The sequence below is a fragment of the Crocuta crocuta genome, unplaced genomic scaffold (genome assembly GCF_008692635.1).
Source record: "Crocuta crocuta isolate KB4526 unplaced genomic scaffold, BGI_CrCroc_1.0 scaffold167, whole genome shotgun sequence".
In the NCBI taxonomy this organism is placed as follows: Eukaryota; Metazoa; Chordata; class Mammalia; order Carnivora; family Hyaenidae; genus Crocuta; species Crocuta crocuta.
In genome coordinates, this window is record NW_027532406.1 from 12,851,765 (window position 1) to 12,867,294 (window position 15,530).

Sequence of the window (15,530 nt, forward strand, 5' to 3'; positions counted from 1 at the left end):
ATCTGAATATAGATATGTAAATAAATATCTTTATATTTTTATACACGGTGCCCACCAAAGATGGATATATATGTGTATATATACATATGTATGAAAAAATTATGGGGCATGGAGATCTATCTATCAACAGTCTATCTGTTCATCTTTATAGTACTGAAGTTGTTACAATTGGTGCATTTTTACAGTTCCTTGTAACACTGAAAAGGGTGTGATCAATGAAAAAAAAATCAGTATCCAAATAGCCAAAGTCTTTGAAGAAAGAACTAACATGAAAGCTTCCGGTCTGAAAGTCCAATTTCAAGGTCAACCAAGCAACTTCAGACCCTATACTGAGCAACAAATTCTAAATAATAACCTTTTATCCTGGTAAACAGGCTGCCAAGGAGGCAATGACACNGGCACACGAACTAGTGAAAATAAGCCTTGTTCCCCATCACCGCTCTTCACAAGAACTGAAAACAACTAAACACACACGCGCAAGTTTCATGTAGGAAAAAAAAAAAAGACTCACCAAACTCATCGCATATACTCTCATTTTCAATGAGAGTTGGGTGGTCAAAGGTGTCTCGACAGTACAGGATCTGAGGGTTCTTGCTGACCACCGCAATGCCCCCCAGGGCTAATGCAAACTGGTCCGTTAGAATGGAAGACGGCTTATCCTGGATGCGTTTCAGCATCGATCGGTACCGGCAGTACTGAGGGTAGCTGAGAACTATCACGTTGGTTTCTTCCTCGTCCTCCCCTAGACAAACGAGAAAACACGTCCATTACTCCCTTCCCTCCAACAAAGAACTCTCTGGGCCATGGCGTAATTTCAATGATTTTTGTATTAATACAAACTCTGGTTTTGTATTAAAATGTGTCTTCAGTGAGTCTCTTCTACCAGGTCACGTTTATTACTGTCTGGTTGATGTGGGCATTTTCCTGGCTCCACCTCACCAACCCAATTCCACTAAAATGCCTCGGGTTTCTGGCAGGGAAAGAAAAAGTGGAGAAAAGAAAGAGATGGGGTGATCTCATAGACAGATTAAGCAATGTTTAGGTCACCAGCAAACAGCAGAACCAAAAAACTGTTTTGAAAGAGTCTGATATATATTTTAAGCTTTAAAGTCATGATCACAGGAAATATCAGAATTTTTCTGAGCTTCTTTATACATACTTCCAGAGTTTGGTATTGCTCCTTTTTTGGATTGTATAATCTTTCAGTGCTGGAAGTCTCTGAAAAGGTCATCTGGCCCCAGAGAGATGTCCATAAGTTCAAATAGCATCATCATCAAATCTGGTGGTGGTTAGTGCCGTCCAACAAATATTTCTGGTTCTCTTTATGGTCTTGCAGAAAGACCATGCTTCCTGGCCCACTGGTGTCAAGTGACCATGTGACTTATTTTGGCCATTAAAATGGACAGAAGTGAGTGGCTACTTTAAGGGCCAGTGTTTGACTGATAACACTCTCTTTCCCTTTGTCTGGGGCATCTGTAATGATTGAGATAGTGGCTGATCTGCCAGTCAGGAGTAGGAATCACACAGAGAAGTGTGAATCCCCTCGATCCTAAATGGACACAGCACACAAGCACAAAAGGGACCTTTGTTGCTATAAGCGAGGCTGTGATTTGGGGGGTTATTTGTTTTTGCAGCAAGATGTATCCCAACTTGATTGATACATCCACCTTCTTTGCCCTCCCCCCTTCTCATACCCCCTACCTTCTAATGTTCCTCAAATCCATCTGGTAACTTGGCACATTTCAGAGAACCATGCTGAGAGGACTCCCCAACCATCCTTGTGACAGCTCCATCAGAACCAACTTAGCTCAGAACATTTCAGCAACTTTAATGAAACTCCCTTTTACAATGATCTTAATCCTTATCTACACCTCGTTATATTAAGTGATTATTTATAAAAAACAGATTCTTCATGGAGGAATCCTGTCTTCAGCTTAAGCCTGAGAAACAGCAAAAACTCCCCTTTGGTAGCATGCCACCTGCACAATGTCAAGCTGAATTTAGGCTCCATGACCCAGTCTGCCATCATTCTTTATAAACCACCTCATCAGGGCATTTGTAAGCAATTCCCAGATATGTCACTGGCTTATCCAAAGGGAAAACACTCAATATTTTGAGTCCTTACCATGCTGCAGGGAATTGCAAAAGACAGTTGTTAAGGATACCAACATTATTGTGGCCATCTGGTAACCAGTGGGAGACAAATGAGTAAGGACAGAACAAATGATAGACTATAACCAGTACCAGTGGAAGGTGTGCATGTGACCTTTTCAGATAGGAGGCCAATACCCAGATGTATCTCTAATTATGTTCACTTAGTTCCCCAGGCTGGAGGCTTCCTCGAGAATGGAGATGTTAGCTGCTTTCAAGATGACATCTTTTAACAGTTTACATTTCTTAGACTCCTGCCTGGTTGTGGGTAGCCACTTTGTCAGCTGCCATACCAAATTAAAAGGAAGTATGTTTACATTAAAGGCAAGTCCCCAAATGAGGTACAGGTTTTAAGATGCTGATATATGTCCCAAGGCATTTCAATTTGAGATTTTTATGGCAGACCAAGACCCTCGTTCGCACTTTGGGTTCAAATCTGTGCTTTCTATAGAGTTCAAGCACAAAGAGTTTTACAGGAAATATTCACCAAACATCATCAAAACTCTAGAGCACCAAAGTTCTATTTGAAGATGCATCCCCCAACATGTCAACTGTATTATTATACTCTATTTGTCTAAGGCATTGTGGATGAGAGAGGGGGTGTACCCCATGGGCCCTGAGGACTTATTTCAGCATGCTCAGCGCATAATACTATGTCTATAAAGAGTAAATACTATGCGAATCTATACACAGCTTCCAAAATTCTATCTTGATTGTGCTGTTGGCCTTCTGTACTGGGGCAATGGTTGCACTCATTTAGCCAAGTGGTCTTGAAATGAAATGGAGGACATCATGCTTTTCAAGTTGAATGACAGCAGAAGAATGGATGTTTCAGGGTTACTTTTATAGCAGAAGATGTCACCTGGATTCGTGGGACCATTTCACTTCCTTCTTATCCCTTCATTCTTTCTGCTTATTTCTGATCATTTTTCATGATAATACCATCTCTAACCTCTTCCTAATTTTCTGGAATCTGCTTCCTGGCTATCTTTGGTGCTTAGAAATGACCTTGTTTATTTGTTTGTTTGTTTTTTCTCTTCACCTCATCCTAGCTCCAAACAATTATCCTTTCTTCATGTAGTTCCCGAAACACAAGTCAAGCCATGAATCCTCTTTCTGTTGGAAGAAAAACCAGCAAGGTCCCTCTGGTCCAAGTCATGGAAATATGTCCTGTGATATCCATTCATTTTGGAGACAGTACCTCTAACAGTGCTCCCAGGACTGCCCACATCAGAATCACATAGGGTAACTGTAAAAAAGGCAGGCCCTAGGGGCCTATCAAGAACCACTAACTCAGAATTTACATTTTTAACAAGCTCCCAAGTAGCTCATGCACTTTAAACTTTGAAACCACTACATTGGAGTCTGAGTTTAGCTTTTGCACAGATGTATAATAATTTATCCAGTTTGGGTTTTGATTTCTCTCTATGTATGTGTGTGTACACACACACACACACAGATCTTCCTCCCCTTCCAATGGGATTATGTCCCAATAACCGGCTGTAAATTGAAAATACCCTCAATTGAAAATACATTGAATACACCCAACCTACCAAATGCCATAGCTTAGCCTTGCCTACTTTAAACATGCTCAGAACACTTACATTGGGCAAAATCATCTAACACAAAGCCTATTTTATAATAAAGTATTGAATATCTCATGTAATTTATTGAGTATTTTACTGAAAGTGAAAAACAGAATGGCTCATGGGTACAGAATGGTTGTGTGTTGGATGCTCACCCTCATGACTGTGTGACTGACTGAGTTGTGGCTGGTAGCTGATGCCAGGCACCAAACAGTATCATGCCTGTATGGCCAGCCTGGCCTGGGGAAAAATCCACATTCGAACTCAAAGTACAGTTTCTACTGAATGCATATTGCTTTTATACCATTGTAAAGTCAAAATATTGTTAAGTTGAAACATCATAAGTTGGGGTTCCAAATTATATATATTTGTAACTTGTTTTCAGGTATATGCTTCTATCCAAACCCCCACTGTATCCAGATAAGAATATAGGACCAAATTTCCTTCTCCTTTCCACCTTCCCAGGATTGTTGTAGGTATCACAGAAGATCCCAAATGAAAAAAGTTCTCTTAACCAAAAATATGAGGGACAGAGGGACTGTTTGTTTAGAAATACTACAATTTGCAGTACTGATAATAGAACGCAAAAATTTACAAAGGTCTTTCACAAAACATCTCTTCTGTTCCTCACAACAACCCCATTAGTAGGATTTACTGTTTGTTAACATCCCCCAGTTCAGAGGTGGGATAACAGGTTCAGACACCCAAGAGACTAGTTTGGGATCTCAAGGAAGCAGAAAGTGACAGAGGTGAGAATGTCACCTGGTCTTTCAATTCAAGTTTGATGGGCTTATCATTATGACAAAATGTCACAAATACTAATAAAAGCAAAATTACTACCACTAAGGTAATACTTTGATTTCTTTTCCTATGTGGCTGCATCTGAAAGAAAATCTTTGTTTATTTGACATCTTATTATTATCAGAGATTTAAGCAATTTACAGCATTAGGGATGAGGATGATGGCTTTTGGTCATGTAAAATACAAACCTCTGTTTCATCAAGAACTGTAGAATTCAGCCAGTTACAAGCCAGGATTCTACTCCGGTTCAGTTAGCTTGCTATTATTTGGGAACACTGCAATTCGCATTGTAATGATTTAGCAGCATTGACACATCTTTCATGTACAGTGGTCTCGATTTCTGCGGTTTTGTTTTCTGCGGTTAGCGGTCAACGTTGGTCTTGAAGCAGATGATCTGCCTTCTGACATATCATCAGAAGGTCAGTGGTAGCCTAATGCTACGTCACAATGCCTACATCATCCACCTCACTTGTTCTCATCACTTGGACATTAAATTATCTCACATTATCACAGAACAAGAGTGAGTACAGTGTAACAAGGTATTTTGAGAGAGACTACTTTCATACAACTTTTCTTACAGTATATTGTTATTACTGTTCACTTTTATTATTAGTTATTGTTGTTATTCTCCTTCTGTGCCTAATTGATAAATTAAACTTTTTCACAGGTGTGTAAGTACAGGAAAAAACAGCATATATAGGGTTTGGTGTTATCTGCAGTTTCAGGCATCCACTGGGGGTCTTGGACTGTATCCCCCATGGATGGGGGGGGGGGGACTGTGTATATCAGCTTTCTACTTTCTACCCATATGATAGGAATGAAAGCCAACTTAAGGTTGTGCAAGCCCAGAACCCCTGTGTCTCATTAATCTCTTCCACACCTAGGGGCTAGGTGTCCAGCTGGGACCTGGTTTGATGTGCCAGTGCTACTTAATAATACCAAAACAAAAAATTATGATACTTTTGCTCGTTATGAAAAGAATCATCCAATTGGACCAGAATTTTGGCATTGTTTGGACAGAGGCAAATTTTCAACCTTAAAATTAGACATCCCCAGAGGAATTGTCTTTAATATATATTTTTTAAAGAAACCCTAACAAACAAACAAACAACAACAAGAACAGACAAAGCTCACAAGACCCTCAGGATTCCTATGAAAGTTAAGAAAGCCTTCTAGGTGAGAGTAAAGAGAAGATCCACAGTGAAGGTGTGATCTGAAAGAATCAGCCACTCATCTAGGCTAAAGTTTCTCTAAGTGAAGATACCTCAGAGAAACCTTGCCCGAGAAGAATTTAGGTAGACATGCTTAGTCAACTGGAGAAGAATTTTTTCTCCAAAGTATAGTCACCTTCACAGGAACAGTATGTATAACAAAGAGTAAAATTATGAGTTTGGAAGAGCTTTCCAGATCTAAAATTCTATGATCCTATAACTTCTCCCTAAGCCTTTGCATTAAATTAACTTCTTCCTCATACAGCTACAAAACTATTAAATTGTTCAACAGCTGTCATATTTTATTTTGCCTTAGTACACTAAGAAACAAATAAAGCCAAACAACCCTTTCAAAAACTCTTATTTAAATTCCTCAGCTACTACTTTCCTCCTTATACATTTCATGTACATATAAACAAACACTCCTAGGCAGTTACCCCTGAAACAGAGGCTGCCAATAAATGCTGCATAGGATATTTTCCCCTTTCCAATTCATAATAGGTCTAGCAGATAAATCTAAGAATGAATAAAGAATGGATAAATTGCACATTTGTTTAGCAAAAGACAGAGTGTTCCTGGAACAAAGATTTTCTTTCAACCACACCCACATAGGAAAAGAAATCAAAGTGTTACCCCAAGGAATCCTATTCTAACACATTCTAGTCAGCTATAGTTGGTTGGGTTATATATGCATTACTTGATTTCTGTCAACAGAAAATAATCAGCAATAAATTGTTGGTACCAAAGACTGAAACTTTAAGCCATATTATGATATTCTATTAAAACATCATCCATCCCATTCCTCAATTTCCCCATCCACCAAAAAAAATGAGTATGTCTATTTTTAAATGAAATATTCAAAGGAATAAGAGACCCAAAATTACTAAACCTCATTTCAACTTCAGTGAAAAAAATTTTGCCTATTAAAAGTTAATACCTAAAGTACACTGCTTGTAATGCTCAACCAAAATTACTCTAATCCTGTGCTTATATCATAATTACACGTTTTGTTAACCTCTCTCAATGTCAATTTTTCACTTATTTATATATTTTCAAAGTCCAAAACTGAATTCCACAGAGAAACTGTAATTATAATGTGAGACTCCACCCAAGCTTTTCAAACAGTAACTGTATACCATTACTTTAATCCTCAGAGTTGGGCTGGGAATGGGGAAGGGGTGGGGGGAGAGGGTAAGAGCAGGCATTCATTCTGAATAGCACGTTGCTCAAGTTGTCTTTATACAAAGAGAGATGCATGAAATAGCAAACACAATGAATTAATGGAGCATTGACTTTCAAATATCCATAATGCTATTTTTTTAAACAGATAATGGTGGCCAAATGCACAGAAGGCTGAAAACATAAATTCCGGAGGAGAAATTTGCTTTTATCTCTTACACAACATTTAGAAATGTAACTTTCTTTTTCATTCCGGGGGGAGAAGGGGAAGGCTTGTTTCGGAAACATCACACTATTATGCTTACTGAAAACCACTATAATCTACTTCTAACATCAGTAAGCTTAAAAAAAAACTTAAAAAAAATCTTTGCACCAGGATTTTATAGAGCCTGGTGGAAAAAGTATGCATGTTCCTTCCTGCACCTAATTACCTCAACTGAAAAATCTGCCAAGTATTTTGCCCTTTAGTTCTCTAATCGCATTAGGGCAAATGCATTTGGATGCCAATAGAAACAAACATTTAAAGATTTTCACTTAAAAGATTCCAAATATGTATGAAGGCTACGTTTGAGACACAAAGTCCCCAGTCCTTCAAAGAGAACATACAGTGTTCTTTTTTTCCCCCCAAGCAAATATGAATTTGCTCCTGTTATAAAACTTGATGTCTAGTTTTGAGACAATTTAAGTAAAATAATGTCAATATGAGAGACTCTTACAATGATTTATGCTTCTTTCTGTTACTTTATTACTTTAGACATTCCTTTCTCAAAGCTTTATACTTTTCACTGTGCTCCTAGCAACCGCCGGCAAAGCATCAACTTTATATACCTGGCACTGTTCCAATTCTTACTGCTATTGACAATTATATTGAAGTTTCCATTTAATTGCTGCTCTGTTGTGACACTGAATATTTGTCATAATTAGGCATTTCCTATTTTCTGTCCATTCATTTCTGATTATTACTGAAAATGAATTTTCTTTTTTTACTTCAGAAAACCTAAGCATGAAAATTCTACAGATAAGAGTAGCTACAGCTGTTACTATCATTACCAACATTGTAACATGCAGGAAAAAAAAGAGAGAATATAATTTCTCGGAAGGTAATTTTCCTTCCAGTCTAAGTGCTCTTATTCATCTTACAGTTACTCAATGATTTCCTGTTCTAATTACAGGACATTATACAGAAAGACATTCGTAAAAGCAAAATGCAGCAAAGCAGGAGACTAAATAGCTTGACTTGGTTGAAAGTGTTTAAAATTCCAAAGTTGTACATCAACTTTATCAATTCCTGATTACAACTCCATGTAAATGTGTAATGTGTCCCACCATATTTCTCAAGCTCTCCCAAGGCAGTAAACTCAGAACCCAGAGTAAGCACACATCAAAGGGGAAAATACATTTGCAGTTAAACTGATGTTGGGGAGGAGCTGGGGTCGGGGGAGGATCGGTTGTTGGTTGCTTTTTTTTCCCTCCTCATCAAAGCTGTTAAATTGGAGGCATGCCAAGACAAGGAGTGGAAAATATTAATAATAAAAATAAATTAAATGCCTGATTAAAAGGGAGAGAGAACAAGATTCCATCCGGAATAGAAATGAAAATGCCACAAACTATTTCATAAAAACATACTGTGACGTAAATTACACATCAGTATTGCACTGTTGTGGTTATTTTGAGAAATGGTTTGTACTGTAAGTCAGCTGGTGCTGCCCCACCCTTGATGATTTTGTAATTCTCTACACAGTAAGCAAGTGGGGCAGTCCTGAGGTTGCTAAGACAGAAAACAGACCTAGCCATAGAGAACCGGCAATAAAAAAGATAATGTACTTTTAACATAACAGAACAAGAAGATTGGCTTTATTAACTAAAAAAACTACTTTAAATGGTCCCCAGCTTGCCATTTGTTTTGATAAATGGAAAGACAGATCTTCCCAGGATAGGCCACGAAAACATCACTGGGGAACTTATAAAGAAGAAAATGTGGGAAAATATCTCAGTGCATGGTTGTAAACAGAACAAAGAATATTTCAAATGCAAAATCCAGGGTTTTTAACTAGCTGTTTCCCAAATCAAGCCACTTCAAGTACATGGGCACACAAACATAAAGACACGTATTAATACAGTAATATTGGCTTTTGCCCTGACTGTTACTTCCTCACTCCAAAAAGAAAACAATACCAGGCTCAACTAAAACCAAACGCTGCCATGACTCTGAGTAACAAAGGAACCCACTGGGAAGCAAGCCAGCCCCACCTCCAAGGTTGTCCCAAATGGTCACTGAATTCTAAGCCACAATCAGGAGCCGCTCTAGATTTCACTCTGAGAATTCTGCACCTTCTTTCCACATGGCTCATCTCAGCCAAATGGAAGTTCCACATGACCGTGGTTAGGCAATAAGCACATGCACTGCTGAGACCACGTGGCCAGACTGACACATAGGTGAGGCGGTGACCACATTTGGAGTGTGGTTCTAAGAGCCCTAGCCTACCTTCACCTGCCTCCACTTCACAGACTGTTAAGCTATGGGTAGTCATTCTCTTCTAGTGTAAATGAATTTCACTATCTGAAGAAGAAAGTATAAAGAACCCACGAGGACACCAGGAAGCCAAGGCTTAGACAAAATTTCTCCTCCTCTAAAAACTGTGCCAAAAGTTTTCTCAGAGATGAATTTACACATTTGTTTATTTACTAGCAACCCAGGTGAGGCTATTAGATTGGCTTTGAATGGAGTTAAACTCAACCCTTTCTTGGTTTACAAGGAACTACAACGACTACGACAAAGCTGTTAGAAGAGAAGGAAACCTGACTTCATTAGCCCAATTGGCTTTAAAAGTCATAATTATAATTAATGCTGCCATCTTTCCCCTTATAAATCTATATGGCTTTTTATTTCCAAGTTGTGCCTTACACTTGCCAACATTGTGAGAACCACAATGCCATTACTGCAGTAACTGTATAAACCCTTCATATTTGGGAGACCCTCCTGAACCCCTCCCCCCACTCACGAATAAACCTAATTAAGGTGTCATCCCAGACAGATCAATAGCAAAATAATTAAGTTCCACACATCAGTCTTCTCAGCGGGTAGGATCCAAGTGTGTGTCTTAACAAAATGACTAATCACTGTTTGTCATGACTTTCATGGACATGATTATTTCACAACTAATCAACACTGGTCAGGCTCAATCTCATAAATTCCAAATTGTTTATATTAGGGAGGAAAACCCAACATGTGTAAAGAGAATTAAACACCACAAGTGTAGGACTGAGTAATATTGACACACACATGTCTATTGAATGGTACATCTATTTTCATTAAAATTCTGTGTCCATTAAACATAACAAAATTAAATAACTTTCAGGTCATGCAAAGATTCTGTTACATTAAGTTTAAAAAAAAGTAAGGTATGAAACAATATATTCAAACCTATGTCTCTTGTTTAATAGCATTACTGAGATATAAGTCACGTATCAATCATTTAAAGTATACAACCTTTTAGTATATTCACATGCATCCATCACTACGATCAAATTTGGAACATTTTCATTCTCCCAAAAGAAACTCTGAACCCTCTTGCACCTACCTCTCCCTTCCCCTAACCAGTTGTAAGCAACAGCTTAATCTACTTTCTGGCTCTGGTTCTACATATTTGCTTATTCTGAACATTTAATATAAACGGAATCGTACATTATGTAGTTCTTTTGTCACTGGTTTCTTTCACTTCGCAAAATGTTTTCAAGGCTCAGGTATGTTGTAGAGGGTATCAGTATTTCTTTTCTTTTTATTACTTAATAATATTCCATTGTACAGATATATTACATTTTATTTATCCATTCCATAAATGAGAAATTATTGTTTATACCTTTTGGCTATAATGAATAATACTGCTATCAACATTTGTGTAAAAGTTTTTATGTAGACATATGCTTTTATTTCTCTTGTGCCTATACCTAGTAATGGAAGTGCTGGGTCATATGGTAACTCTACGTTTACCCTTTTTGGGAACTGTCAGACTATTCTTGCAAGTGGCTGTGCCATTTTACATTTTCTTCAACAGTGTGTGAGGGTTCTGGTATCTCCACATCTTCTCCATCATTCGCTACTATTTGTCTTTTGACAGCCATCCTAGAGGATGTGAAGTGGTATCCCACCCATGTTATTTTGTAAATACATGCTTAAAAATTGTTAATAGTAGATGCTTCTACGTAGTGAGATTATCTATGATTATTTTCTCCTTAGTTTGCCTGCATTTTAATTGTGTAGTCTTTTAAAAGATGGGAAAATCTGGAAAATTTATATGAAATTTCAAGGGATCTCAAAGGGTCAAAACAATCTTAAAAAAAAAAAACAAAGTTGGAGGGCTTACAGTTCCTTATTTAAAAAGTTACTACAAAGCAATAGTAACAAAAACAATATGGTACTGGCACATGGATAAAATGTGATTGAACAGAATAAAGAATCCAGAAATTAACTTTCATATATATGGCCAACTGATTTTTGACAAGGAAGCCAAGACCATTCAATGGAGAATGGACAGTCTTTCCAACCAATGAGGTGGGGAAACTAGATATTCATAGAGAAATAATGAACTGGACCTTTATCTCACACCATATACAAAAACTAACTTAAAATGGAGTAAAAAAGCTATGAAACATAGTGGAAAATCTTTATGACTTTGGATTTCACAATGGTACCAAAAACACAGGCAACAAGAATTAAAAATTAGGTAAAATGGATAACATCAAAATTAAAAATTTTTGTGCATCAAAGGACACTGTCAAAAAAGTAAAAAGACAATCCATAGAATGGAAGAAAACATTTCCAAATCATATATCTGACAAGGGAGTAACATCCTGAATATATAAAGAGCATCTACAACAACAAGAAGACTAACAATCCAATTTTAAAATAGGAAAAGGACTTCAACAGATATTTCTCCAAGAAAGTTATACAAATGACATATGAAAAAAGGCTCAACATTATTAATCATCAGGGAAATGCAAATCAATACTACAATGAGATAACAATGTCACACACACTAAGATGGCTATTATTTAAAAAACAAATACAAAACCAAAAAAAAGCCTCCCAAGTGTTAGTGAGGATGTGGAGAAATTGAAACCTTCATTCACTGCTGATGAGAATGTAAGATGGTGCAGGTGTGGTGGAAAACAGTCTGGAAGTTCTTTCAATGTTATATATAGAATTACTACATGACCCAATACTTCCACTTTTAGGTATATACCCCAAAGAATTGAAAACAAGGACTCAAACTGATACTTGCACATCAATGTTGACAGCAGAATTATTCATAATAGTCAGAAAGTGGAAACAACCCAATAGATGAACAGATTAAGAAAATGTGGTATGGTCAAACAATGGAATATTATTCAGCCATAAAAAGGAATGTTCTCACACGTGCTATAATGTGGATCAACTTTGAAAACATTATGCTGGATGAAATAAGCCAGACACCAAAGGACAAATACTGTGTGATTCTATTCCTATGTGGCTTCCAGAACAGGCAAATTCTTACAGACAGATTAGAATCGAAGTTGCCAGGGGCTGGTCGTGGGGGGAGGGGACAGGGAATGGGGAGTTGTTGCTTAACCGGTACAGAATTTCTGTCTGGGATGATGACAAGGTTCAGGAAATAGATAGTGAGGATGGTTATACAATATTGTGAATGTATTTAATGCTGCTGTACATTAAAAAATAATTGAATGATAAATGTTATGTATATTTTACACAGGAAAACAAGAGGAGAATGTGGGGCAGGGGTTATGCTCTCTGAAGGCGCTCTTAGTTGTTCTTGGGAGAAGAGGTGTCTCTCCAGTCAGCAACTATCTATGAACTCCTGGAGGGCACAGAATTGCTGTCCTCATTTCTGGTTACCCCACCACCCCCAGAGAACCCTGCAAGTGCGCTCACAAGTATAGTTGCCTGCAGACGGTACTGCACTAAGCACCCAAACCTTCCATCCAGCAGTGAGAGCAGTTGGGCCATTAGTTCACCAGAGGCTCTGGGCCAGCAGCTCTTCCTAAAACGTTGAAAGAATCTAGAGAAAGTTGTTGAGCAAACAGCGCGGCAGTCACTGGCTGACAGTCCTTTTAGATGAAGGGTCATGAGTTTAGGCAGACATCTCATTTGGGGGACTTATTTTGGGAATAATCTCACCCCTTGAGGAGTGTGTGAACTACCCTCAAAGTGCTGGACCACCTCCAAACTCCTGCACTGTCCTCTGAGAGCTCACATTCTGAGATGAGAAGAGTTGTATAGATTGCATTGTTATCTTTCTTATTATCATAGGCCTTCTGGAGTGGCTTACCAAGGAAAAGAGGGCAAAGGCCTCTATCTTGTATTAGTGACTCATCTTAAATCAGTGGACTTCAAAGAGGTAAACTCCCACCCAATGGGAATAAGAGAACTTTCCAAGAAGAACCCACCTACATAGCAATGGGACAGATCCTCAAATCTGCATCACTCCCTCTTCTATCCATGAGGCCGCATTCAATATGGCCAATCTCCTTCTTTAGCCATCACCCATCCCTGGTTTTAGGATCATGAAAGAGACTGGTCAAAATACTGGTTCTGAAGAAACTTCCTTTATTTCTCTGTCAAGGCACTTTAAACCATAGGTTTCTGATCTTTCCCTTCTTCCACATATTTCTGTTAAAGGAGAAGCTTGACAATAGAAACAGAGTACTTTTGCCTGTGTTAAGATGCTCTGAATTCAGAAAAATCAGAGCAATAAAGGTTAATGATGCTGATCCCTTTAAAGATAGGTGGAGTGCTCTACACGGCCACCAGATCTTTTGAAGTAAATTAGATAAAACTTAAGAATAAACATTTCACATAATTTATTCAGAACTGTCTTACTTTAATAAATACAGATTTTAAAACTTAAGATTTTATCAAATCATATGTGCTCTTCTTAATTATAGCCAAGTACCATATACATCATGTTTAATTTTTTCTACCTCCTACTAACAAAAAACTTCAGTTAAGCTGATGATAAGAAAATTTAGATGTCCTCTGAAAACCGGGCAAAGGCCCACATACAGTGTTTCAGAAATCTAAAGCAGCACTATTCCATGGAAACATAATAGGAGCCAAATATGTAAATAAAATCTAAAAATTAAAAAATAAACAAAACCCAAAAAACTATGAAATAACTTTAATAACCCATTTATCTATGTTAGCTCTAATTTTTATTATTACAAGCAAAATTCAATTTTGTCTTTATCCCTCCAGTTTTATTGAAATATAACTGACATATAACACTATTAATTTCAGGTGCACAACACAGTGATTTGATATATGTGTAAACTAAGAAAATATTTTGTCCTACTTCTTGGGATAAGTACAAGTATTTCTCTAGGGTGTACCCCTTTTTTTAAAAAAGCTATTTTATCTTGACCCAATATACCCATAATATTATTTCAACACATGGGCAATGTAAAGAATTACTAGTGAGATATTTCACATTATTTTTTCCATATTGAGTTTTTGAAATCTGGTACATGATTTACATTTACAGCATCTCTTAATTTGGACAGGCCATATTTCAAGGGCTTCATAGTCACATGTGCATGGTGTCTACCAAATTGGATGGCACAGCTTTGGAGAATCCACCAGGAAAGACACTGTGTTGGGTAGCCTGGCCCTGAAGAGGCAGCTGGGAGGGAGGGGCAGTTCTGAGTATTTAGTATAGTCCCCATGATGCCTTTCTGTCCTGGACTCCAGGACCCTACAATCTTAAGAAGAGAGGTTCAGAAACGCAACTGGAAAAAGAGAATAAAACTAGAGGAAAAGCCTTGAGTGGCTGTTATTTCACTGTTCTGATAACTAAAACCTCAAGCAAGGCCAAAAGGTATCGAGCAATCCTGTGCTGTTATCTTAACAGAGATCCTTGCTTGCCATCTTGGTTTCTGGTGAATAATAAAAGTTAATTAATTAATTGATTGATTAAGTTAAATTTAACAAAAAAGCTTGAGCTATTAAACCTGGGAAGAGCCCTCTCTCTAGGCTCTATTATCTTGCTCTAACTAACCACAAGTTCACCAGGTGCATTTCCACAAACCATCTACTATGTTTTCTACCACAGCGCCAAGGAGAACATCAGTTGTTCAGAATGGGTATTTTTCTTTCTTTTATTTTTTTTCTAGTGTGTGCAATATGAAAATTAGTTTAACATCTGAAGGAAAGAGATACTTATAAAACCTACTGGAAACTGAAACTGCTATTCAATCTCACGGCAATGCAGTCATATAAAAACTCCGGCACCTTCTAATGGGCTCTCACAGTGCACCGTGGAAGAACATCATTGAAAGCTGATGATATGGATATGCTCTGTCTTACTTCCTTTTGTAGTGTTAGTAGTGAGTAAGCTGATGCAAGACAAGAGGAGGAAGAATCTGGTTTATTCACATTTCCCATAATACCTATCCTCTGCTGAAAATCATTTCCACTGCAAAATTCCTCCTTTCCCCAATCTCTAATACCCACACCTACTTCCCTTTTCTCACGAAAGACACAATAAACAAATTGCTGGTGACTAATATATTAATTCCAGTTATAATTCTGTGGTTTCATATCACAAGT

At 37.7% G+C, this 15,530-nt stretch overlaps 1 protein-coding gene across 2 annotated transcripts in view; it reads right to left on the reverse strand.

Annotated features, from left to right (window-relative positions):
• Positions 1-15,530, reverse strand: part of ARID5B (AT-rich interaction domain 5B) — a 180,654-nt gene that overhangs the window by 91,890 nt on the left and 73,234 nt on the right. For both annotated transcript variants that reach the window (XM_077778729.1, XM_077778728.1), the window contains exon 4: positions 512-742. In XM_077778729.1, coding sequence (XP_077634855.1) covers positions 512-742 — 231 coding nt within the window. The remainder of the gene's footprint in view (positions 1-511; positions 743-15,530) is intronic.